The sequence below is a fragment of the Leuciscus leuciscus genome, assembly GCF_965113295.1.
Source record: "Leuciscus leuciscus genome assembly, chromosome: 5".
In the NCBI taxonomy this organism is placed as follows: Eukaryota; Metazoa; Chordata; class Actinopteri; order Cypriniformes; family Leuciscidae; genus Leuciscus; species Leuciscus leuciscus.
The window spans coordinates 35,603,919-35,631,118 of record NC_138729.1 but is presented as its reverse complement, the minus strand read 5'-3'; the positions used below and the strand labels follow the sequence as shown (position 1 = coordinate 35,631,118).

At 37.3% G+C, this 27,200-nt stretch overlaps 1 protein-coding gene across 1 annotated transcript in view; it reads right to left on the bottom strand.

Moving 5' to 3' along the window:
- The window catches only part of cacna1ba (calcium channel, voltage-dependent, N type, alpha 1B subunit, a), a 110,692-nt gene that overhangs the window by 35,991 nt on the left and 47,501 nt on the right, over positions 1 to 27,200 (bottom strand). The window contains exons 8-20 of the mRNA XM_082169297.1: positions 18,832 to 18,947; positions 16,259 to 16,342; positions 15,693 to 15,776; positions 15,094 to 15,312; positions 12,025 to 12,137; positions 11,573 to 11,685; positions 10,356 to 10,487; positions 8,209 to 8,281; positions 8,013 to 8,130; positions 7,113 to 7,180; positions 6,580 to 6,686; positions 5,122 to 5,184; positions 2,911 to 2,946 (exon numbers count right to left, since the gene is read on the bottom strand). Of these exons, the coding sequence (XP_082025423.1) occupies positions 2,911 to 2,946; positions 5,122 to 5,184; positions 6,580 to 6,686; positions 7,113 to 7,180; positions 8,013 to 8,130; positions 8,209 to 8,281; positions 10,356 to 10,487; positions 11,573 to 11,685; positions 12,025 to 12,137; positions 15,094 to 15,312; positions 15,693 to 15,776; positions 16,259 to 16,342; positions 18,832 to 18,947 (1,326 nt within the window). The remainder of the gene's footprint in view (positions 1 to 2,910; positions 2,947 to 5,121; positions 5,185 to 6,579; positions 6,687 to 7,112; positions 7,181 to 8,012; positions 8,131 to 8,208; positions 8,282 to 10,355; positions 10,488 to 11,572; positions 11,686 to 12,024; positions 12,138 to 15,093; positions 15,313 to 15,692; positions 15,777 to 16,258; positions 16,343 to 18,831; positions 18,948 to 27,200) is intronic.

Sequence of the window (27,200 nt, the reverse complement as noted above, 5' to 3'; positions counted from 1 at the left end):
CCCTCAAAATAACTTTTGCCATTGTTTAATCATCCCCATCTCATTCCAAACCTGTTCTTCCATGGAATACCAATGGAGAAATAAAAAAAAAAGGAAATTCACTGAGATTCGACTTAAAAGAATGATTCACTCACGAATCTGACTTTTCTTTTTTTCTCTCTAATGAACTTGCTAAAAATATACTAAGGTTTAAAAGTTTGGGGTCAGTACATTAAAAAAAAAAAAAAAAAAAAAACTTTTCTTCTACAATGACACATTAAATTGATCAAAAGTGACAGTAAATACATTTATAATGTTACAAAAAATAAATCTATTCATTAAAGAATCCTGAAAAAAGCAACATGGTTTCCACAAAAACATTAAGCAGCACAGCTGTTTACAACATTGATAATAAGGAGAAATATTACTTGATCACCAAATCAGCATATTAGAATATAGAGGGCCCTATTTTAACGATCTGAAACGCAAGTGTCAAGCGCAAAGCGCAAGTAACTTTGTGGGCGGGTCTCGGGCGCTGTTGCTATTTTCCCGGCAGGATAAATGCCTCTTGCGCCCGGCGCAAATCTAAAAGGGGTTGGTCTGAAGTAGCTTCATTATTCATAGGTGTGGTTTGGGCGTAATGTGAAATAAACCAATCAGAGCGACATCTCACATTCCCTTTAAGAGCAGGCGCGCTTGTTCTAAAGCGGATTCCTATTATAACGGCGGATTTGCCAGGCGCACGCCAGGAGCGGTTCACAGCCGAGGAGACCGACGTTCTCGTCAGGGACATTGGGGATGGAGAAACCCACCCAAATTAACTTCGGTTAAACAGGCGTATGATAATTTGGGTAAATGTGTAAGCTAGATGTATGCTTTTATAATAAATTGTCTGTCTATCTATCTATCTATCTATCTATCTATCTATCTATCTATCTATCTATCTATCTATCTATCGTAATAATGTATGGTTTGCAAAAATGAAAACTGCTGCTTCTGTGTAGATGAGAGAATCAAAGTGCGCGTTGTGCACACGCTTGGATTATGGCCAAGCATGCGCCCTTAAAATAGCATATGAATAACATGCCACGCCACTGACTTTAAACAATTTTTTCCTGGTTAGTGGCGCAATTGTTTTCTAAACCTGCAAAATAGCATGAAGGAACGTTTGCGCCGGAACACGCCTCCTCTTTGCGCTGAACCGCCCCAGGGAGCGCAAGTGTATTTCCTAACTTACCGACGTGCGTCTGAGGAGGGAAAAGTCCGCTTTGCGCGGGTGCAAAATAGGAATGATACATGCGTCGGTGTACAAAGTCAATTGCGCTGGGTGCAAGATAGGGCCCAGAATGTTACTGTTACAATATTATTATAATATTTTATATTATAATATTTTACAGTATTTTTGATCAAACAAATGCAGCCTTGGTGAGTAACAACATTCAGTTCAAAAACATTTTAAAATCTTACCAACCCCAAACTTTTGAACTGTGTGTGTGTGTTTGATCCTGGTATTCCCTACATTATGGGGACCAAATTTCACCACAAGTATAGTAAATTTTGACCTTGTGGGGACTTTTTTTTTTTTTCTTTGGTCCCCATGAGGAAACAAGCTTATAAATTATACAGAATTATCTTTTTAAAAAATCTAAAATAGCAGAACGTTTTCTGTGATGGATATGTTTAGGGGTAGGGTTAGTGTAGGCGATAGATTATACAGTTTGTACAGTATAAAAATCATTACGTCTATGGAATGTAACCTAAAACGTACGTGTGTGTGTGTGTGTGTGTGTGTGTGTGTGTGTGTGTGGGTGGGCATTTTTTCCTTGGAACAAAGCCAGTCATGTGGATTTGGAACGACGTGAGAGAGAACAAATGATGACAGAAGTCTCCTATATCTCATCTTATTTCTTATCCAGTTAGTTAGCATGAAAAAATATGAATCAAGACAAGTAAAGAAAAGTAAGGGAAAAGATTGAGCTGGGGAAAAGTAACACATCTACAATTCTCTCTTCTCCACATCACTTTATTCTGAGCACACCTCTAGCAGGCAGGCCGTGTACCAGGGAGCAGGCGTGAGGAGTGAACTACAGCAATGTGTAGACAGGTGATGGGAAAGAGAAAGCTCTCTGAGGCTGGGAGAGAGTGGAGAGACTGATTATAAGACATTATTCACTGCTTAAGTGCTAAAAGGGCTTTGCAGTATGAATCAGTCCTGAGGTCAGACTGTACCTCTTGTGGACTAGCAGGACAAGGTGGTGCAAAATCTCTGATTTTACAGTATGACAGAACCTCATGGTGTGATAATCATTTCCCTTTTCTGTTTATTTGACTTTTGGCCATGTTATTTACAATAGGTAGCAGAGAGACCAAAAAACAAAACAAAAAATTGGCTCTAAGGCTCATGTGTCAGAGCATGTGAACTACTCACAACACCACAGTTCTGATATTTCCCTTTTTCTTTCAAATATTAACATACTTAGCAAAAATAAGGACTGAGTTGTTCTCAACGTGCAACAACATAGTACTTTAAAGCTGCTGTAAACAATGTTAGCTATCTTGCTAACTTCTGGCTAATCGTTCTAGCTTTGCTTGCCAAGTCTCTGGCTAATAAAAACCATTCACAGCTTCATCAAACTCTGAATTTTAAGTGTGGTATTGACTAAAAATGCTTACAACAGCTTTAAAGTGCAAAGAGTGAAATGTTATCGATGAATGATTTTTTACGGCTGTCCAAGGGTTAAAAATGAAATCATAGGTTAACATTGACATACTGTATGAATATGGGGCAAGATTCTGGAATGTCCCATATAGTCCACATTGTCAAACACTATGAGGTGCATTGTGAATGAGTATTAGTCTTTTGTCATACAGATGATCAAAATACGTCCATTCATGTACTGTAGAAGTAATCATGCCCTGCTGTACCATTACCTCAAGTAGTGATGTGCAGGGGAGCAGACATAACTCCTAAAACACATACAGCACACATTGAAATACACAGATACACACAGACACGCTAAGAGTCCCCACAGTGCCACAGAAAACACGTCAGAAGACAAACATTTGACAAGAAAATCAGAAAGGAATAAAGATGTATCAAAGACAGACAGTAGAAAACGAATGGTGGAAAAATTAAAGAATGTACAAAACAGTGGAGAGAAGTGAGATGATGGCAGACTTATCCAGACTCTCTACAACGCTAAAATCTTCAGTACTGCTCAAACTGAACCATTACTGGAATAGCAAAAAAAAAAAAAAAAAAAATATCTGTCATCATTCACTCACCCTCATTTAGTTACAAAGCCATAGGACTTTTTATTCTGTGGAACACAAATGTTTAATGTTTTAGTCACTCTTTTAAATATAATGAAAATCAATGAGGACTGGGGCTGACAAGTCCCAAAATGAACCATAAAAGCATAATAATGGTATTTCAAATTACTTTCGAGCTATTATTTCAAATCATCTGAAGCCATACGGCAGCTTTTGTGCCCGAAACAGACAGACTTTTAATTGTTACTGACATAAATCTTGAGATTATAAGTTCGAGTGCATCAGAGAAGTATTAATGTCCAATTCATGAATGAATCATTCAGACCTGTTTTGTGAACTAGATCAATCGATTCATTGAAAAGAATGATTCATTCATGGGCATGATGGCTGAATCTGAAATCGCTCCCTAAACCCTCATTCACTATTGCCTACGTTAGACCACTAATACTGTTCACTTGAAGGAGTGAATGAAAAGGAGTGAGCGAATTCGGACAGCCGTTGAGCATACATCGGTTTTACACTCGTTGTTGCAGTGCAATGTGGGATTGAATAAGTGCACTCAATAACGCCCACTATGACACCACTACAAATGGCTGTCCCCTCAAATAATGCCCTATTTGAGGGTATACTGGCTGATTTCGGATTAAGCCGATGACTGATCGGTTCTCAGAATCAACTTACTGAATCAATGATTTTGCAGTAAACAGTCCACTGGAGGGGAAATGTATCCCCTCCAGTGAATAATCATGATAATTCATGATAAAATCATGAAACACACCTTCATTTGTCTGTGTCTCACATAAAGTTAGTGTTATAACTTTAATTATATTTTTGTCTTGTAACAGCAACAGTCCTCATTCACTTTTATTATGTGAAAAAAATCATAATCAGAAACTGACGAAAACATTACTTTTTACGTAGGGTTCAACCTGGTTAGCAAACAGTGTTTTTTCGTCTAACTTTTTTTTGCTCCATGGAAGAACATAAGTCATCCAGGTTCGGAATGATATGAGGGTCAGTAAATGATGAACGACTTTTCATTTTAGGGTAAACTGTTCCTTTAAATCATCAAAGACTAATTCAATAAACTAATTAATCTATCACTAGCTTGAACACGAATGTCTTTAAAATTTTAGCTTCTCAAAAGATTGACGAGCCAACTTCTGTGATTCTAATCCTAAATATTCTATTTAATTGTACGTGTGTGTGTGTGTGTGTGTGTGTGTGTGTGTGTGTGTGTGTGTGTGTGTGTGTGTGTGTGTGTGTACGCTCTCACAGTGGGTTTGTCTGACAGGAGTGCTGACTCATTAGGCACTAGCAGTAGCAGAAGCTCTAGTAGTGATGCTCACTGGGAAACAGACGGCCACTTCTCAGAACAGGGCTCAATGCCAACAGCAGCCAATGAGCCCAGCGAACAGTTAATCTAGTATCCAGAAACTTGTCTGACCCGCTAGCTAAAGAAATACGGCAAACATATCGTTACAAAAGAAAGTAATTAATCCACTGATGAAGTTGCAGTAAACTGAGGCAGATTAACACTGATAGTTTACTTAAAGTCCACACTTGTACTTGTGCTTTTTTAAAGCAACACTTTGCAATAGCTTTCATTAACAAGACATTTTAACATTTAAAATGGTTTTCAGTAAAGAAAGAAAAGAAAGCCATTTGAAATGTTACCCTTCATTCATAGTATTCTTAATGGCTTCTTATGACTCATATACAATATTTCCTCAGTCATCTGTTAAACTATGAGCTACACTGTGAACGACTCTGGTCAGCGAGACTAGTTCGGCTGTCTGGCATCATATAAGAGCAGTGTGCTGGGACAGAGGAGGAGAGGAGATTTGAACAGAGAGTAAATGAACTCACGGTGAATGAGAGCTGGAGTTGGAGGAGCTGCATGAAACAGCACCGGGAATTGGCCTTATAAAACTGCATATGCCAAAAACAAAAACCATCAGAGGGGAAAGAAATAGTTTGGTGGGGTAGGAGTCAGTGTACAGGGACTACAGCTGTCAATCACTCTGACTCTAACTCCACCCAACTCAATGGGAAGTACATATCAACAATAGTGTGACTTCAAAACAGAATGAAAAACAAAACAGGCGAGAAGGCATTACAGTATTAAGAAAGACATTCAAATTCCAGGTGCATTCAAATGGATCAAATGAATGAATTATATTACATTCAATTAATTAATTATTATATTACTCTATTCAATAATATAATAAATGTACTTTTTAACACTGGAAAAAAAATGTCTTTCATAATTAAGATATAATATATAAATGTTAACTCAATCAAAATATTACAAAAATCAGTAAGAATTTCTACAAGATCCTGAAAAAATAATATTCAGGGCCATTACTTCAATTGATATTGGAAATGATATATGTGACCCTGGACCACAAAACCAGTCACATGGGTAAAAAAAAAGTTTTGAGAAGCTGAATAAATAAGCTTTCCATTGATGTGTGTTAGGATAGGACAATATTTGTCCGAGATACAACTATTTGAAAATCTGGAATCTGAGGGTGCAAAAAAATCGAAACATTGAGAAAATCGCCTTTAAAGTTGTCCATTTATGTTCGCGTTTTATATATTTATGGTGGGAAATCTACAAAATATCTTCATGGAACATGATCTTTACTTAATATCCTAATGATTTTTGGCATAAAAGAAAAATCGATAATTTTGAGCCTTGTTTTGGCTATTGCCACAAATATACCCATGCTACTTGTGACTGGTTTTGTGATCCAGGGTCACATGTTACCCCAATATTCAGAATTGTGGTTGATCAAAGTTTTTAATACTTAATTTACATCGGATTGCCACAATCACTGTCTTTAGCAACAGTGAAACAACCAATTTAGGTTAAATTGCAAAGAACTAAATCAGATTTTGATGGCATGATTAATTTGAGCTAAATATATTTTTCACTGTACATTAATTGGTGTCTAACAACAAGTCTAATCAAACACAGTTAGTAAGGGAGCATCAAAAAAAATCTTTAGATTTCCACACAGGCTGGTTGAATCAAGTTACAGTATACGTGCCATTTCTGTCTAAAGACAACCCACTATGGGTGCAGGACCAACTGCACAGAGAACATGGAGTCCTACAGAGACATAAATAAAAGTGACAACAGAAAAATAACAAAAATAACTAACACTCAGAAATCTGCGTATACACAGACAAACAGGATTCTCGGGACACATAAAAAAAAAGCAATGAGAGGACATGATGGGGTGATGAACAGGTTTTACAAAGGGTTAGTGAAAGGGGAGGGCAGTACCCTGACTTCAGGTTTAATGCCCTCTGACTTACGCTGTGATGGAAATGTTAGCGGCCGAAATGGGGCTGACCTCCTTTACCTCCTTGGCTTTCTGCAGAGCCAGTTTCTTATTGATGGCCTCCTCCTGCTCCTCCTCATCCTGAGAGAGGAGTAAGACAGAGAAACACAGAATGACAGATGAGTATAAATTTGCATCCCATGTCAAAGCACCGTGGATAGCATCAACAAATCAAAATAGTGATGTCCCAGGAGCCTTACGACCCTATACTGTAGATGTCATCTTTACGTGAGGCTGTAAATCCCATAATGGGCTGAAAGCTTCATTACCTTGAGTTATTGACCAGGGCAAACATCAGTCAGATCAAACGAACCCTTACATACAGTCTTATGAAACTAATAAAACTATCAGTGCATAGCGATAGGATCACACACTCTGTGTACACAACATGTGAGACTCATGTGGTGGGTGTGCAGGTACGGATGTGTGTGTGACAGTGCCAGAAGTTAAGTATTACCATTGTATGTACATATGCTCATATGTAGGACCTAAATATGCAAAACCAACCTTGGTGAGTTCTTGTGCATTGGCAAGGTTATCAACAGCAATGGCCAAAAATACATTTAGGAGAGTGTCTGATCAAATGTGCTTTAAGGAATTGGGGTGAAAGTGGGCATCTAATAAAATAGTAAAACATTCAGGTTGTCCTTATACATTTATATTATATATACATACATTATATAGTTCAAAAGTTTGGGGTCAGTATGATTTTTATTTTTGAGAAATTAATGCTTTTTTTCAGCAAGGATTACTTAATATGATAACATTTAGAATGTATTAAAAGTATTAAAGGAATTATAATATTTAAACAGTTATTTTAAATTATTATAATATTTTACATTATAACTGATATTACTGTATTTGATCAAATAAATGCATGCAGCCTTGGTGAGTATCTCACCAACCCCAAACTTTTAAATTCAATCTGACATTACAAGTGCTTCATTCTGTTGTGTGATTTATAAAATACTAAATACACACATAAAATGCATATAGCTGTATGTAGCACCCATTTAACAGTAAATGGAGAAACACTTTCAAATGAAAATATTATTTACAAATCAGTAGCAAAAACAACTTTACACACATAATTTCAATCCTAAGTATGGGCGAACTTATTTATTGTTTATTTACTTACTTATTTAATTTATTTATTTTATTTAATACCTGTGCATTCTAAAATAAACAGAGTAATATAGTTTTTTTGGGACATTATTAAAGAGCACTGTTGCAGAAATCTACCTCTGTATGGTGTCTTTAGTTTATACATACAATACAAAGGGCTTTATATTTTACGGCGAGTGTCATTTGTACATATTAAGTAGTTTCCTTTACTCAATAAAATTAGGCCATTAAAAAGTATTCAATTCAATGACAGTCCTATGTTCTACACTATATAAAGGATACAGTTTCCGAACAGTGTGAGCACAATGAAGTACACAGAGCAGAACATTCCCCGGTGCACTCCTCCCTGGGATTCGATACCATGATACATCACTGCATTCCAGTCCTCTCCTGTCAGAATCTGACAAGATAATATACATTATGGAAATACAAATATCAAACGAGAGCCTTCCGACACATATCACCAGACGGTCAATACCTGAAACACTGTCAGGATAGCAGCTGGGAATGTGTCAAAGTTGGTCGTCGGGGTCTCATCTTCAAAATTAAACCTAGAAGAGAGATGATGAGCTGTGAATCATTTTCTTGGATGAGTCTCATGTGGATGCTTAAAGTAGGAGCCAGTTTTGCTCTTATTTCAAAATCTTTCATTTTTTCAATTTGTTTGCTCGCAAAGACAGCAAAAACGGGATTGATATGTTCCAATAATAATGTTTCATCTGCATATAAAAGCTGAGCTGAGTTCTCCTCTCTGCATATCTGGAGTTAATAACAAAAACATAATAAATATGCTTTCTTCTTCACCATTCTCCTCCATGTACACTCTCAGGGGCTCTGCAGGGGCCTCATTACTACAGAATGTAGAGAAATGCATAAAAAGAGAGAAGAAACATTTCACAACCAAGGGCTTGTTTATGTTATTTTGGAAAATAAAAGTGATTTCTTTTTTCTTTTTTTTTCTTTTTTTGCCCAACCTCATTTTATTGCAAGAAAATAGTGACAATATAATGAAGCAAACAGAAGTTAATAATGATTATAAACAAGTGATTTCTATATTCAGTGACATATCAATGGTATACTGTCATGTCTAAAATTATCATGATTTCATATAACTTTCATACTCCATTTGTTTGTATAACTTTCATAATGGTGATAAAAGCGATCTTTTGGTTTTATTTACACTGTGATGTGCTAGAAAGCCTTGCACACATTGAAATCTCATCGGTTCAAAATCCTCATAGCTGCATATTAATTATCAAACGTGTTTTGGTTGGCTGTGATTGTGTCATTGCACAGCATTTTCACCTTAAGTGAGGACGAAAACATTACTTTTTACGTAGGGTTCGACCTGGTTAGCAAACAGTGTTTTTTCGTCTAACTTTAGTATTCAAGTTACGGTAATTTAGTATTCATATTTATTTATATTCTAAAAGTGAGAATACTTTATCTGGTCTCATTGTTTTCAGCAGCTCTGCTCTCTGATGTGCTTCACAACTGAACATATGACACCGTCTATTTCATCCAGCCCAGATAATGACTTCATGGATCAGACAGTCAGTTTATCATGTCCATCTACAGTCTTAAATATTAATGCTCTATGGAGCTGAAATCGAGTATCAGAGAGGCACAAAAGCAATTTCTCATTTCACTAAGCACAGATCTGGAAAGACTTCACATCTTCGCCATCGGGAGGAATGGTCTCTCATGCAGCTATCCTCACATTGTTATGTTTCAATAACATTTTCTCATTCCGCACCACCTATTTGTTTATCTAGCACTCTTCTCATTAAAGTAGATCACATGACAGCATGTTTGCGCATCTAAGCTGATATTTACCTCATGGGAAGCGTGCGTAGAGGCAATTCCTCTGCTGTAGCATACGATTAATAATTCATGGAACAGAGAAATGAAAACTTGCGCCGTCTGGATCAACTCAGTCATGTTTGTTAACATGTGGCTGAGGGGTAAATGAAACGGCAGGGCTTGGAAGAGTCACAGATGCTTATGCAGAGAGGAACGTAAACAATGGGCAGTTTTTTTCCACGTCAATGGATGATTTATCAATTTTGGTGAAAAGTATATCTCACAAGTGCTCTGAAAAGTAAAGGGCCTAGATCGGCTGTTCTCAACTGGTGGGTCGCAACCCAAAAGTGGGGCACGTCACAGGTCTGTTCTGATTACAGAGAGGCGGGAAAAAACAAACATAATAAAATGCAACTAACCATATAATTGTGTATAATAAGGACAACCAATTAAATAGGAATATTTAAGGAGGAGAAATACTTCCCTATCTTTTGTTGACAGTATTTTGGCACAAATTCCTCTGTCTCTCGGTAGAATCTAGTCTGTCAATAGCCATTAAATACATATTCACGTACAACCATGGTTTGTGCCATCCACAATTTGTTTGTGCAGTAAATGATTGGCTGCTGAGAGCATGAAATCAATTAGAATTAGAAACTAACCACTAAAACTTTAAAATACAAGCCCCTGTTATCCAAACTTTTTGTTTACTTTTGCATGATAAGCTATTCTGGGACTGTGTTGGCTTGTAAAAGTTGGCAGTGTAAAACCTAAAGCAAAAACAAAAGCGAGAACATGGACTAGATGATGTGCAGTACTCACTGTCCTCCAAAGAGCTGCATCCCCAACAAAGCAAACACCACGATGAAGAGGAACAGCAGGAACAGGAGACTGATGATGGACTTCATTGAGTTGAGTAGAGACACCACCAGATTACGCAGCGAATTCCAATACCTACAGAAACATTCCATAATAACTACAGCATTAACACAGCCACATAAGGAATTGGAAGGCTTGTTACTCCCCAGGTATATTAATTATGCTTTTTCTACCCTAATTCAGAGACAGTTATTCCACTTTAATCAGAAAATGTTATCCATTTTCCTTGACTATTGTCTTTCGAAACTTAAAGGATTAGTTCACTTTCAAATGAAAATTAGCCCATGATTTACTCGCCTTCAAGCCATCCTAGGTGTATATGACTTTCTTCTTTTAGATGAGTACAATCGGAGTTATATAAAAAAATATCTTGGCAGTGGATTGCAACCAACAGATTGAAGCTCAAAAACGTGCATTCATCCATCATAAACGAACTCCAAACGGCTCCTGCTGGTTAATAAAGGCCCCCTGAAGCAAAACGCTGAGTTTGTGTAGGTAAAATATTAATATTTAAAACTTTATAAAGTAAAATAACTAGCTTCTGGCCAAACGAACATACGGATTCCACTTAAGTCTAAAGTGCAACTTATGCGGGTAATGCGCCGTACTGCTGATATTTACGCTACGCCATGACGCACTACGCTACTTCCGACGTCATACATTTCGTAAGTTGCGCATTAGGGGCAAGTAGACTGTGTATGGCCACTTGGCCGGAAGCTAAAATTTTACTTTGTAATGTGTTAAATATGAATATTTTCTCATAAATATATGAATATAAACTCATCGTTTTGCTTCAGGGGGCCTTTATTAACCCCCCGGAGCCGTTTGGAGTTTGTTTACGATGGATGGATGCACGTTTTTGAGCTTCGATCTGTTGGTTGCAATCCACTGCCATTATAAAACTTGGAAGAGCCAAGATATTTTTTTAATATAACTCCGATTGTATTCGTCTGAGAGAAGAAAGTCATATACACCTAGGATGGCTTGAGGGTGAGTAAATCATGGGCTAATTTTTATTTTAAAGTGAACTAATCATTTAATTTGAAACTGTGAACCAATCAGAATCAAGCATTCAACCATGTCTTGGTATAAATATGATCAATTTAGGCCATTGATCTGCAGAGCACCACAGATTAACACAGGGAATTATGATCTCTTACTTGGTAACCTTGAATATCCTCAGCAAACGCAGTGCTCGCAACACACTAATGCCAAAAGAGGCTCCTGGTTTTACAGCTGCCCAGATCACCTCGAAAATGCTACCCACAATCACCTAAAAAAATAACAAAGACAGCAATTAAAGCATTTAAGCAATACTATCCATTTATCCATCCATTCTCCAAACCGCTTGTCCTATTTAGGGTCATGTGGATGCAGGAGCCTATGCCAGCATAATGTACTGTAGGCAGGGAGAGACCCAGGCCGGATGGCCAGTAAAAATAATTTGATAAATTATAATAATAAATGTGATCATATATATCATATTTAATCAGCATTTGTTTTATCCTACAAAAAAAAAACACAAGAATTGTCTTGGTGCCAGAACCCCTGGCACTGACTGAACACGTAGTTGGTCCCACATATCATTTGTATTTGATGGCACGTTACTCACCCCAAAGTCAAAGCAGTTAAATGAGGAGTGAAAGTAGGTCCTGGGCCCAAGGCCATACATCTTCAGACTCATCTCTATTAGAAACAGACCAAGGAACACAAACTCCGCCAAATCTATATAAACAAAGAAAACATTTAACAAAGGACTTTGTCAGTCACATCACTTATCATTCATATAAGATCATTAAGGGTCCATTCACACAGAACGCGTCTTTGCGTCTAAAATGCTAAGACGCAGCGCTCAGAAATGGTTTTTAAAAAAGCACAGCGCATAACGCAAGGGTCTCGAGGCGTGCTTTTGAGATGTGATGCTATAACTGAAATAACCAAACAGCAGAATGGATAGCTACTATTTTTGAAATGGGGAAAAAAAAGAAAACAATCTCACTGGCTAGATAGGTGCAATGCAATGGAGGCGAGCGCATTTGGAGGCGAAGCGAGCGCAATGGTCATACAAATCCTTCTAGTGTGTGTTTGCATAGAAAAACAATGGAAAAGTAGCGCATTGGAATGGAAAAACACGTTCTGTGTGAGCAGCCCCTAAGTCATGCCAATAGTGAAAGATGCAATAACCTACTGACACTTTTTTACCTCATACTTTGTTGCTTCTATAACAGGTTTCAAAGTAGCATAACAGATCATTAATCTGAAGAATAATCATCCCGGCCATCATAGTGGTCTGACGATAAGTCAGAATGGTGTGGCCTCATGGGTAAATAACTGGGCATGTAAATGTAAGGTTGCACATTTAAACCTTAAAAGGGGCAAATCATAAACTTTACTATTTGTGGCCTTGGATTAAAGCATCAGCTAAATGCCAATTAATGATAAGTAGCAGCTGGCATGCAAGCAGAGGTAAATGTAGGAGGTGGGGCAATGCTCTTTTGTCATTTTTGGCACCAATCTGGCACAGGGGACTCTATGCTGTGTGGACTAGAAACTAATGAATTGAACTTGTGAGAACAGATTGCACCCCTGATGTGGATCCCAACAAGCCGACACACACTTTTTTGTTTTAATTATTTAGGGCTGTTTTAACAAGAAAAATACCATGATACCAATATACTTATACTTATTTTCTATTGTAAAAGTGAGCTATATAAGCAATCCAACAGATGATGCGTGACGCAGAATGAATAATCAGGAATAACTTTAATAAACACAGACTATGACACAAATACCATAACTTTACCATTCACTTTACCGTGAGGCTATGAACTGAGGAAAACTGAGGGCTTAGATATATTAGGAAAGATTACAGGAAACAGTGACAGGGAAAACGAAATAGAACATAATTGTGACTTCTATAATACACTACTGTTCTAAATTTTGTTGTTGTTGTTGTTTGTCTTAGAAGGCTTCATTTATTTGATCAAAAACACAGTAAAATTGTAATATTGTTTAAATATTATTACAATTTAAAATAATTGTTTTTAATTTTAACATATTTTAAAATACAATTTATTCCTGTGATGGCAAAGCTGAATTTTCAGCAGTCTTCAGTGTCACATGATCCTTCAGAAATCATTCCAATATGTTGACTGTTGAAAACTGTTGTGCTGCTTTATATATTTGTAAAAACCGTGATATTTTTTTTCAGGATTCTATAATGAAAATAAAAATCACAAGAACAACATTTATTTGAAATATCATTTTTGTTTGTACAATTTCCAAAAAGTCTGTCACTTTTGATCAGTTTAATACAGCCTTGATTATTTGAAATTAAATTAATTACATTTTTAATGGAATGAATCTTCTTTTTAACTTAAAGGGATAGTTCACCCAAAAATGAAAATTAGCGCATGATTTACATACCCTGAAGCCATCCTAGGTGTATATGACATTCTTCCTTCAGACGAATACAATCGAAGTTATATTAAAAAATGTCCTGGCTCTTCCAAGCTAAATAATGGGAGTAAATGGGCACAATTTTTTGAAGTCCATACAAGTACATCATATCCATCATAAAATTGTCCCAAACGGCTCCAAGGGGTTAATGAAGTGAAGTGATGCGTTGGTGTAAGAAAAATATCCATATTTAAAACTTTATCGACTAAAATAACTAGCTTCTGGCAGACGGCCGTACACATCGATATACGTCAAAAGAGTAACCCTTGAACTTGACGCACAACATAATGACGAACGTGGTTGCCCAGCCCTGTTTGTTTGAACCGCCAGAGGCGTCACCTACATCCTACGTCATACATTGTCAAGTGTAAAGTGTTACTCTTTTGGCGTAAGTCGACTTGCGTACGCCGTCTGTCGGAAGCTAGTTATTTTAGTCGATAAAGTTTTAAATATGGATATTTTTCTTACACCAACGCATCGCTTCGCTACAGAATGCCTTCATTAACCCCTCGGAGCCATTTGGGACACTATTATGATGGATATGATGCACTTGTATGGAGTTCAAAAAATAGTGCCCATTCACTCCCATTACAAAGCTTGGAAGAGCCAGGACATTTTAATATAACTCTGATTGTATTCGTCTGAAAAGAAGAATGTCATATACACCAAGCATGGCTTCAGGGTGAATAAATCATGGGCTAATTAAACATTTCTGGGTGAACTATCCCTTTAAAGTCCCCATGAATTCATAATTTAAGTTGCGGCAAATGCGGCTTTACCGAGCTCAATGGCTGAGCTGTGATATAAACGAAACGCTATTGGATATTTTAAAAAGGGGAGGAGCTGCTTGATATGTCCTGCCATGTTTGCCTGTTTCAGTGTAAATTAAATCAGCATATTGATAACGCTGTATGTTTCAAGGCTTCAACTTCACTTCAGTTGTGCTTTAAGAAACATAGCTCAGTCACAACAACAGGGTCAGTTTTATGTCAAATTCAAAGGCTAAAAACTAAAGCTAATTTGAGTCAAATCGTAAAATAAGTTGAACAATTAATAATGCAAAGACAAGTAGCATAGTACTTAAAAGCCCTTGTTTTGCATAGATTTTTTAAGGTTTTTTAAATCGCTCCCAATGCGCCTAAGCCATGTTCAAATATAGTTCACATAAACCTGTGATTCTCCAGAGAGCTGCAGTGATGTTTAAAAGATGCGGTTCACTTACACAGTGCATATGTGAGCCACTCGGGCTGGTCGTAGTGGACTATAGCCACGCACAGTGTGTTCAGTCCCACTATACACAGAACGGCCCAGTAGAAGCTCTGGGCCTTCACCATACGTCGGATGAAGAAGCGAAACCTCTTCTCTTTTCTGCGAAAGTACGAAGAGCTCTCGTTCTTGCTGCTCTTCACACTTGTACGGGTGAATGGAGAGCCTTGGGGAGCTGCGGAGAGAGGAATAGAGGGAGGGAGAGAGAGAGAGAGAGAGAGAGAGAGAGAGAGAGAGAGAGAGAGAGAGAGAGAGAGAGAGAGAGAGAGAGAGAGTTTTAGATGTTCACAACAGCTCACAGATGATGGAGAGGAGAGGGTCTCTATCTATCTATCTATCTATCTATCTATCTATCCATCCATCCATCCATCCATCCATCCATCCACTATCCCTTCATTATCCCCTCTCTTTTTTATGCAAACATCACTGATATGAGATTTACGATACATTGATTTGAATCTGTTGAATCTGCTTTTTTTCCCCATTTTCTGTGCTGATTTTGGGAGGACGTCCACCGAGAGTTCAAAGGACACAGGCATCGGGTCTGGAACTTACCAACCGATGAGATGTCAGTGAAGTGGTCTTCTCCTTCTTCTGCATTAATGAGGTCATTTTTGCTCTTCTTGGCTCTTTTCAATACTAAAAAATTTTGGAAAGCAAGTGAATAAACAGTAGTAGTATAAATTATAATCATATATTTTTAGGTAACACTTTATTTAGACATTCTTCTAACTATATGTAATTTTGCAACTGCATGTCAAGTACCAGTCATTAGAGTATTAGTAGACTGCCTGCTTACTATCTGCTAAGACTTTATTTTAATGGTTCGCCAACAGATATTCTACTGACTATAAGTAAATTTGCAAGTATATGTCAATTTATTCTGACCCTAATCTTAATCCAAACAGTCAACTAATACTCTATTAAGAATTAATTGACATGTAAGTTACTTATACTACATATACTTATTCTAGATAATATCTAGAGTGGACTATAGAAATAAAGTGTAACCATATTGTTAATTATTATTTATTAGTAGTATTTAAAACTTAAGCTATTCTGCTCATGTAATACATATATATATATATATATATATATAATAATTAAATTTTAATGATTACCTGGGTTGTTGCATTTCCTCTTGTACCAGGCACCATCCTCCTTCTCCTCTGCATTTTTATCTTCTTCAGCAAGCATGACTTCCTCTGAGACAAAGAATATATTTTACTACTCTCACACACTATACTTTAAGTGGTTGTTGCTGTTCTGTGTTGTGGTTGGTTTACAGGTGGATAAACAGGATAAAAGGTAGACAAAAGCGACCACTAAAATACTTTTTGTAACCTGGCGCCACACACAGTAATCACTGCTGTCACTGCAGATCTAACTAACATCCAGCAGGAGGCAGGGACAGCAGTGAGCACTGTATCGCCCAACACATTAACGTTTTAAACAATGCAGTGAAGATCTAACTGACTATAATGGCTGTAGATAGATACACGAAGAAGTCAAAGCACATGCAAGCAGTTAATTCCATTATGATTTTATGGTGTTAAAACATTACAGCCAGGGCCACCATGGAGGAGTTTGGGAAATCACCTCTCTAAGTCAATTAAATCTCCATGGAAGAGCTCTAGTGGGCTTCTGGGAAACAAAAGGGAGGATACCACATGCTGTGACAGAGCTTATTAACTCCTGAGCTGGTGGAAGATCAGAAGTTTTACAAGAAACTGTGCCATCCTAAACTAGGAACTACAGTATTAGATAATGGATGAGGCAGAACTATAAACGACCAACAACATCAACATTTACAGACCTAAAACTTTCGAAACTTTCGAAATATCCTGTCATCCATTTTTTCAGATTCATTTTTGTAATGATAATTTGTCGTAATGCCACATGCTGAGGCCTGTTTCACACATCCTGCATGTGCATCTACATGGAAACAGAGTGTTCACTCTCACATCATTCCTATTGAAACAGACACATAATGCCCATAAAACAGACTTCCCTCCATTAATTCATAGACAAACCTTTCTACAGTATGAATGAACATGCATTTCCCCAGGACATACTGTTTTATGCATGCCTTAACTAGATAATTTAACCATATCATGTTTCATGTCAAAATGATCCTCGTTTAACTCTCTACACATCGGTGTATATCACCTCCTCATAACATTCATTGTATGCTTTTTATATTAATCAGAGTAACAATTAATCAGAGACAAAAATACTGCCAATCCACAATGATCATGTAGATGAGTCAGCTTCCAAACAAAGGAACTTTTCCCACTTGAACTTACAACCTTTTCACTGGTCAAGCCAAACTTGAGAGGTGTAACCTCGGCGGAAGCTAAAAGGGCATTCTGTCAGGACCACTAACATCAAAGATGATTGACAATTATACAGTTTGGATTGGCGGTATGGTTCTGTTCTGGGCAAGAACTTCCTGCCCATCCATGCAGTCTAGCATGATAAGAGCAGGGAGAGCAGATAAACCTCCTTTAGGGTAAACAGAACAGAACCAACATAAATGTATTGCAGATATATTTAATGTTCAATTATTTAATGTACAACATAATTCAAGAAAAATTAGGAATATCAGAAGGCCAAGTCCTGACTGGACGAGAGGAGGAGCTGGGGATGGAGGAGGGTAATTAGCTCCTGAGCAACACGATAAATCTGCTTATTATACTGAATGGACCTTATATATAGGGATGCTGTGATTGGCGTTGTATTCCCATAGGTAGACGTGAACCAGATGAAAGTCAGCTGATGCGAGCTTGACTGATATAACCTGCCAGAACTAACTAAGCCTTGATTTATCTCAGTGACCAGGTCTCTTCTTGTTGCTGGTCATATGGAAAAGACTAGAGACATCCGGGCTGACCGCGACGTTGCAGGACCTCCCCATGCCGGCAGGGCCTCACAGTTACAACAAACCATGTTGTAACTTTCCACCTGGGTGAGAGGACTCTCCGACCACAACCGAATCAGACTGAAGTTCGTCATTCTTCACTCAACCCCGGAAGAACCTGCTTGCAGTTTCACCACCATTGAACTATTGAACTATTGGCCCATCAAGATATAGATACATTTATTCAGAAAATGTATTTTGTAAGAAAGAGACCCAATAAAACTCTACTGCAGTTTCAGGGATGCAGCATCACGCAGTAAAAATGGTGAAATTATGTACTCAGAATGTGTGAAACACGTTAAAATCCTATGATGAGTAGAACTTGAGAAGACCATTACTAAACGGGCCCCAGATCAGTGCAAATCTACAGACAAAGAAAGCTCCAAGACACTGACTGTTGAAGTGAAGCAGCTGATGAAAGAGCTGTTACATGCAGTCATGGGAAGACTGAGGGTATGAACCAGCTGGTGATGTGAGAGGAAGGCTATTTGGTTTCCATGGAGAGAGGAAGTGATGAGCAATAGACAGGCACAGATACATCAGCTCCCATTGCGGCTGAACAGAGATCCGGGAAGTGAGTGAGATAAACAGTCAAGGGAGGAAAAACACAAGGGAACAAAATGCTCTCTAGGGAACTGACCGAGGCCTTCTGGTGATTGCGATGTACTGTAGAAAATTCTCAGGTTCAGGTCTTGAAAAACGCATGAATGTCTTTGGTCCTGTGGCGATTACTATAAGTGTTAATGGAGATATTGTTAATTTTTAGAGACTGACCTGCCTTGCAGATCCACTCCAAGTAACCGGTCAGTTCCCTCTCTATCTGCTGTTGTCTGCGGAGCTTCAGGAACTCCTGCCTTTTCTCCACACGCTCTCGCTCCTTTGCAAACTCCCTGTGGGGAAAAATGCACATACATACACATCCATGAACACACTGTACTGCACAGAGGTATCAGGGGAGCCCTGCTCTATGACACAGGTTATGTGTGTAAGAGTATGAGTGTGTGTGCTTATTAAAGTGTGAAATTTCATAATATAGTGATTTATCCACATAAACAAAAGACCCCATTGGTCATCATAAGGCTCATGGTTGAGAAACAAAAAATAATGAGAGAAATGCACCAAAATGAAACATTAGAAACATTTGCAAGAACAAATGTGAAGTTAAAATTCTTTATCTTATGCCAACTTAATATACAAAGTCAGATGAGTAAGCCATTTTTATAATAATTGTCAAAATACAATTTCAGGGAAATTAATTAAATAAGCTACCTATTGATGTCTACAAATCTAGATCAATAGGTTTGTAGACTTGCTTGAAGTCTAGATCTGCTTAAAAAAACGTATTACACGGCTCTGTGGAATAATTGATTCTGATTGGTCAATCGCGCCATTCAGCGGTATATTACTCCTCGATAACAACCGCTGAAAACAGATAACGCAGGCTCATCCGGGTTACTGAAGACAGAAGCGCTATATGCTTGCTAGGAAGGTTTTTTCTTCGTGGAAGTTTTGCATTTGGTGAGCTAATAAAATATTAAAACTCAGTCAAATCAATATTTTGTGTACAGTTATTTAATTATGCCATCCAGTATCGTGAACTAGCTCTCTCTTGATTCATACAAATGCAGCTGCTGCCATTTTGTGACTATTGTTTTGTACACTGTTGGACTATGAGATACAAACAGGTACGATTTTAAAACAGTTTAATCTGAAATCAATATCTCTTATCTCCATAATTATTTATGTGGTGAAATGCTGTGTAATAAGTGGTATGACTGTATACTGTATCTCTTAAATGTCCGTCTAACGTTAGTTTAAACTTGCCGTGCTAGCAACTGCTCTCTCCGCGGAAGCTTTGTGTTTAAAGACCTAATAAAATATTTCAACTCAGATCAATATTTTGTGTCTAATTATTTACTTATGTGGCAAGTGGCCGTGTAATAAGCGGGATAATGTACATACAGCCGGTTGTTCTCTCAGAATAAACCCTCTTCAGGCTGATGGAAGTCCTCATCACACTAAATAAAACTCTCAGGTAATAAAAGTATACATTTTTTCACCCCAAAAAATCTTATTGACCTCAAACTTTGAGCAGTACTGCAATTATATAAATAACTTTAAATAAATAATTATTTATATAAATTAATATAAAATCATCATCACCAGTTAAAACCAGGTGTTCAAACTAATCGAAAATTCATTATTTTTGCATTTCTAATTAATGATGGCTGCACTTCATCCTTAAAGGTTGTATCAGTGATTTCAGGCCCCCAAAAAAAAAAGATCACATTCATCTAATCTTTCCTAACGATCCGCTAGCTGCCGCCCCATAAGCATGCCGTCAAAAAAACATGTTTCTGTAGGCAGCCTAGGCTCTGAGATCTGCACACAAAAACAATTGGTTTCACCAACCACTCAAAACCCAAATAAATAGTGTTCCAACCAATCACCGACAGGGGGAGGGTGTTGTGAGGTTTTGAGCCAGCTTCTTCTTCAGCTCCGACTTCGCGTGCAGCCGTGCACGAGCACAAAACCTCACAACACCCTCCCCCTGTCGGTGATTGGTTGGAACACTATTTATTTGGGTTTTGAGTGGTTGGTGAAACCAATTGTTTTTGTGTGCAGATCTCAGAGCCTAGGCTGCCTACAGAAACATGTTTTTTTGACGGCATGCTTATGGGGCGGGCAGCTAGCGGATCGTTAGGAAAGATTAGATGAATGTGATCTTTTTTTTGGGGGGGGGGGGCCTGAAATCACTGATACAACCTTTAAGGAAACAGGGGTCAATCAATTTTTCTCTGTACATGCCTGGACAGTTTTTCTCATCTCTCTGTCTATTCTCTAACTTTCATTCCACAGTATGACAAAACTGTGTAGTGATAACTTTTTAACATTAGATATAGCTCACAAAAAGTGGTATTTACTGTACTGAGAAATGCCCATGCATTGCCAGTGAGAGGCATAATTTACCCTGACTTGGTTATTAAACGAGTCCCATTTCATTTTCAGAAACATTATAGCTTTTTCTGCAACATGATTATGGAGAAACACTAAGGGATAAAAAAACTGTTTGTGCCCCCTGACAACCTGCCATCTGTTATCATGATAATTAGAGGAGGGTGGCGATGATGGACCACCATTACTCTTTAACAGGTGTTAAGAGTGTACAGAGAGAGGAGGTTAAAAAGCTATACATGCAAAGAAAATAGAAAACAAACGTAGGGTGGACAGAATGTGAGGGATTTGATGCTTCTATAATCTATAATATATTTTACTTCATGCTGGAGAATGTGATTGGAGCACGGAATGTGAATATGACCTTAGAAAAAAAACTAAGGGAGAAAATAAAATAGGAAATCAGTGCAAGAAAGAAAGGGAGGAAATATTACATACAACAATCATATAATGTGATAGGGACCAGAGCGGTCACAAGGAGAATCACAGCAAGAAAAAATGGGGCGATGTTAGCATCCAAAAATATGTTTAATACAAGCAGATGTGCAAATAAATATGGTTAAGAGAAATTAAACAGGTTATAAATAAAACATTTTAAAAACTTCATCTATTGAGGCCAGAGTTTCAGTGCGCTCAAGCAGCGCTACAATAACCTTGTTCAAAGTCCCTCAAAAACCATGATCCATCCTCCAATCCTCCCTTCCTCTATTGATTTAAAACACACTGGTGTCATTACTAACATGACAGCACAAGACTTTCTCCAGTAGAAATGAAAGCACATTGGCTTAAATACACACATATGCCTCACCATAGGATTAATAAATAGATACACAAGATGATTAGGAACAAGAGTTAAAACAAATCAATAAATAGGATGGATAAAATTTGGAAAACATTTCCATAAATAGTTAAAATGAGTGCTCCCATCCAGTTCTCACTCTCTTTAAGGCCATCCCCACTTAGCCGAAGCAGGAAATATAAAACAGCGAACCCCACATAAATATTATAAAATGCATAGGAACAGTAAGAACACTGTACTGTAAAAACAGTAATGGAAGACAACTTCCATTTTCCAAGGTCTCTCCATCACAGATAATAACAGAAAATAATAATTGTTTTGCCCTGAACTTTCATACTGGCAAATGCTGTTTTTAGTGGATAAGTGGATTAGCATAACCATACACCAAAACTTGCTGGTAAAAGTGGCCGACTAGCATGGTCTATCTGACGCAGCTGGCTGGCCAAGTAAATCTCACTGGTTAAAGGAACAGTTCACCCAAAACTATGAAACACAAAAGAAGATATTTTGAAAAATCTTTCACTGTTCAATTCAATTTTACTTCATGAAAGTCAATGGGGTCCAAAAACAACATCCCATTTTATAAAAAAAGACAATAATAAATATTTTTCTAAATATATTTTTTTGTGTTTCATACAGGTTTTAAGCAACATTAAGTGGATGAGTAAATTTTTTTAGGGGGAGGGGACCTATCCCTTTAAGAACCTGATGCTGGTCACTAGCACACTAGCACATTTATTAACAGTACGTTTTTAGTAGGATTCCCATACTACAATGTGGAGAAAGTCTTTTCTTCTCCCCTCCCTGCATTGCAGTGGCAGTGTGACGTGACAGTGAGTGTGTGTGTGTGTGTGTGTGTGTGTGTATTTGTTTGTGAGTGTGTGACAGACAAGGGGGAATACTAACCCTGCAGCAACATCTACAGTATATCTCTCTCTCTTTCTCTTTGACACACTCACACAAATGCTAATACTCACACGAGTCCATAATGTATAAACAGACTCCAATCCATTGTACTTCTGTTTCGACAGGAAAGCTTTCCTCGTGGAAGAAACTCGACTAGTTTGAACACACACGCAAATACTAAGAACACACAAAGTGGCAGATGCACAGAAATGGCTAGCGATGCTACTGTACATCTCAGCATGTGTTTATTTGGTTAGAAATACTAATTTAAAAGTGTTACACAACTAATCTCCACAAAAGATTCTCTAAAGAAGCTTTTAAACATATCCTGCACTGATAACAATGATTATGTGGTGAGAAACACTAACAAATATCAGGGTTCTCAAGTTTTATCAAAAGCTTGGAGTGAGATCACATGCGGTTAGGGGAGGAGCCCTAATGGAGGCCCGCCCCCGCCTGTCCCCGCCCCCCAATTTTACCCATTGTTCATAATTAACCAGCACAAATTGAAATTATAACAATTGGTAAATCTGATAAATGACAGAGCAATTCATCACATCAAATATACTATTTAATGTTATATTTCAAATTACAAATATACAAAAATATAACAAATTGCCCCTCGTGAGAATTTTTTTTGCATTTTAATGTTAAATCCATCAATCTGGTGCACTTTGAGAGTTCAAAATTAAAAGCTCCAAACTATATTCAGTGTGCAAATTAAACAAAGAAAAATGTAAACCTCTTTTAGTTACAGTGTCTATTTACATTACACCTACTACATAATAATAGTTATAATATTAATCCTATGACCGTAATAGCCATATTTTGTAAAAACAAATGCACTAAAAAATAAAGGAAACTTTCATAATTAGATTTGTACCTATTTCTATACTTGAAAGAGATAAGCACATGATCTTTTATTTTGACGCAAACTGCATCAAGCTTTTATTTTGGCGGAAAACATGGTTTACAAACGCCTCTCATTAAATTTCTAGTGAATTGCGGTAATCGTCAAATATGCAGATATGGAAATAATCTGTAACTGGGTTATGGGTTCCTACACTCATGACATGGCCTAAGTGTTTTGAAAGTAGTTATGCTTACCGCGGATTACTCATCTCTCTCCTGATCCTCCTCACTATCATCATCATCACAGGAGCTGATGAAGGGCAGAAAACATACTGTATATTTTGACACAGTTTACAGTGTCTGCTTTAAGGGCCAGTTTCTATTGTTTCAAGCTATTTCTCTGCACATTCCTTGCGTTTCTTCTCCATCTCGCTGACTATTTTGACAGATGCACACTGACACTGCTGCACGCTCGCTCACTAGAGGTGGGCAGATCGATCCTTGAGTATCGATATATCGATACTGACGTGGTATCGAAAAGGATCGATCCTCACATAAAAATATCGATCCAAATGTGTGTGGTTTTTTTTACCAGTAATTTTTATTAATTTAGCACGCAATTCAGTGCGTAAAATAAGCTTCTAAGTGGAAAAATAAGCGAATGTTAGCGGATAATTGTGTAGGCTAGAACTTTTTCTCCTAGTCATCTGGATACAAGACGAGACCAATCAATCACAGAGTGTTCGATGCTGGTGCTTCGCTGAGCTCACAGGACCAGTGCGTTTGGGAAACGAAGCCTTGCTTAGATGACAGAGAAACAATCGGGTATTTTTTTTTTATAAACAAAGCAAAAGTGTATATAACGGTTCAAAATGTTGACGTCAGTAAGATTTTTTTAATGAAATTAATATTTTTATTCAACAAGGATCAATGCATTCAATTGATCAAAAGTGACAGTCAAGGGTTTTTCACTGTTAAAAAAAAACTACTTCATAAATGCTGTTCTTTCAACTTTGTTCATCAAACAATTCTGCATCATGGTTTCCACAAAAAATATTAAACTGTTTTCAACATTGATAATAATAAGAAATGTTTCCTGAGCTGTAAATCAGCATATTAAAATGAATTATCATCATGACTGGAGTAATGATGCCGAAAATTCAGCTTTGATCACTTGAATAAATTACAGTTTAGTATGACATAGAAAACAGATAGCCTATGTTAAATTGTAATATTACAGTTTTTACTGTATTTTTGATCAAATAAATGCAGAAGAGAATAAAAAAATCTTACAGACCCCAAACTTTTAAACAGTAGGCTAGTGTACAATAGTACTTTTACTATAATTAGGGTAGTTTTGTAAAAGTCACTGACTAATAATTACAGGCGAGTTGAGAGCACAAATCACAAAATATTTAGTAGTCATGAAAACGTATTCAGATTTAGCATATTAATGATGCATTCACCTCATAAATCATGACACACTGCTCTAACACAGTAAAGTGCATAAGTTCAAGTGCATGCTTTTAAAACGAAAAAGTATTGGTATCGGTATCGATATCGGCGATACTGACCCTGTATTTACTTGGTATCGGATCGATACCGAAATTTGGAGTATCGCCCACCTCTATCGCTCACTCGTTTAAAGTTGTGATTGGGCCAGCCCAGTGTCAATCAAGAAAAGAACCAATGGGCCGCTGATCTACATGTTTCATGGGCTGGTCTGTCAGAAAAAAAAACCCTACTTTTTTTGACCAATGCATTACACCAGCACAAACCCAGCGCGTTCGCGCGATGTTGTTGGTTACCTAGTAACGAACGTACGGTGCGTGCACACTTTGTGTGCGTGCGCCTCGTACACAACGTTATAAAGCTTGCAGGACAACTTGGTTGGCATTGCCTTTTCAGCGTGAGAAATACATGGTGTGGCGTGTGAGCGTGTGAACTGGTTGAATTGCGTGTGTCTCACGGCCAATGCGTGAGACTTGAGAACCCTGAAATATAATGTCTACATTGAATTAAAAAAAAGAGTAATTTCTATATTAGTACCCAATTCAAGCTTGTAGAAATTAAAGCATGAACTTATATGTATATTTTACTTGGATATGTTTATGTTTTCATTAATGTTTTCCTTCATGCACCCCATGGGGTATGTATGAGTAATTAATAAGGTTGCATTGTTTCACTGTTCTCCAGTTGTATTTACACTGTTTATCGTTGCTTTTGATGTTATGTTTAGTAACTTGCTGTTTTGTGACATCTGGAGTTAATTTTTTACTCAAAATGACCCATTCATACTCAAAAACTTTCCACTGATTGTTAGCGTTATTGTGTATTGTGTACCCAGCATTGAGGTCTCTGAATGCCGGGTACACAATACACAAAGTAGAAATTACTCAACAAACTCTAACTGGCCAAGTTTTAATTTACTTATTCTCTTTGTTAACTTAGTTAGGTACATTTTACTTAATTCCATACATGTGAAATTTACTTTAAAAAATCTGTGAGCAAAAAAATTCAGACAGGATGGAATGGTGGATGGTGCTTTTCAAATGAGTGGATAAACAGATGACAGTTAACAATAGCAAAACGTGCACACAGATCTAATTTATTATTTTGGTGTATAATAGATTAATGATATCTCAGTAGCATAATATACATTTTTTTTTTGTTTATCAATATTTCATATTTAATTTTGCATCGTCACTTCTCCCATTTTTACATTTAGATTACCTTTGCTGTCATCTCACACTCACTTAAAATTAATCTTTTAAAAACAAAACTATAATCTTTATACATTTTTCATGCTATAAATTATAACTCGGTGATGCCTAATTTCACTTGTTGCATTTAAAATCAGGCAAAACATTTTTTAATATCAACAATTTATCAGTAAGCTACAGTTGAAGCTGTACTTTCACTGGTACTTACAATCTTTAATAGAGCTGCTCAAACAGTTAAGATCAAAAAGCCATAGTGAGGTGAAAGAGATGAAATGGCTATGAAATGGTTTCTTGCAGGATCCCTGCGGCCCAACTACCCACTGAGAAGATGACCCAGCTGCCCACCTCTCCTTAAACTACCACCCCAGGGCAGTCCTCTCATCTCTCCATGAGGCCTCAGAACGGCCTTTTGCTTTGAAAGCAGCGTGGTCAGACAGGTGAACTGACCTCCCGGGCCTCGCACACATACACACAACCTTGAGAGACACAGTATGCACCATGGCAACCAGAGCATCAAATGAGGACTTGCACTGCCCCAACAAACACCAATATTTCAAACACACTAAACGTTTGGGGTCAGTCAGATTTTATTTTTATTTTTTTTATTCAGCAAGAATGCGTTAAATTGGTCAAAAGTGACAGTATAGAGAGATTTCTATTTAAAATAAATGCTGTTCTTTTGAACTTCCAAATTCATCAAACAACCCTTTCCACAAAAACATTAACCAGTACAACTGTTTTCAGCATTGTTAATAACAAGAAATGTTTCTTGAGCACCAAATCAGCATCTAAGAATGATTTCTGAAGGTGACACTGAAGACAGGAGTAATGATGCTGACAATTCAGCTTTAACATCACAGGAATAAATTACAATTTTAAATAGATTAAAATGAAAAACTATTGTTTTA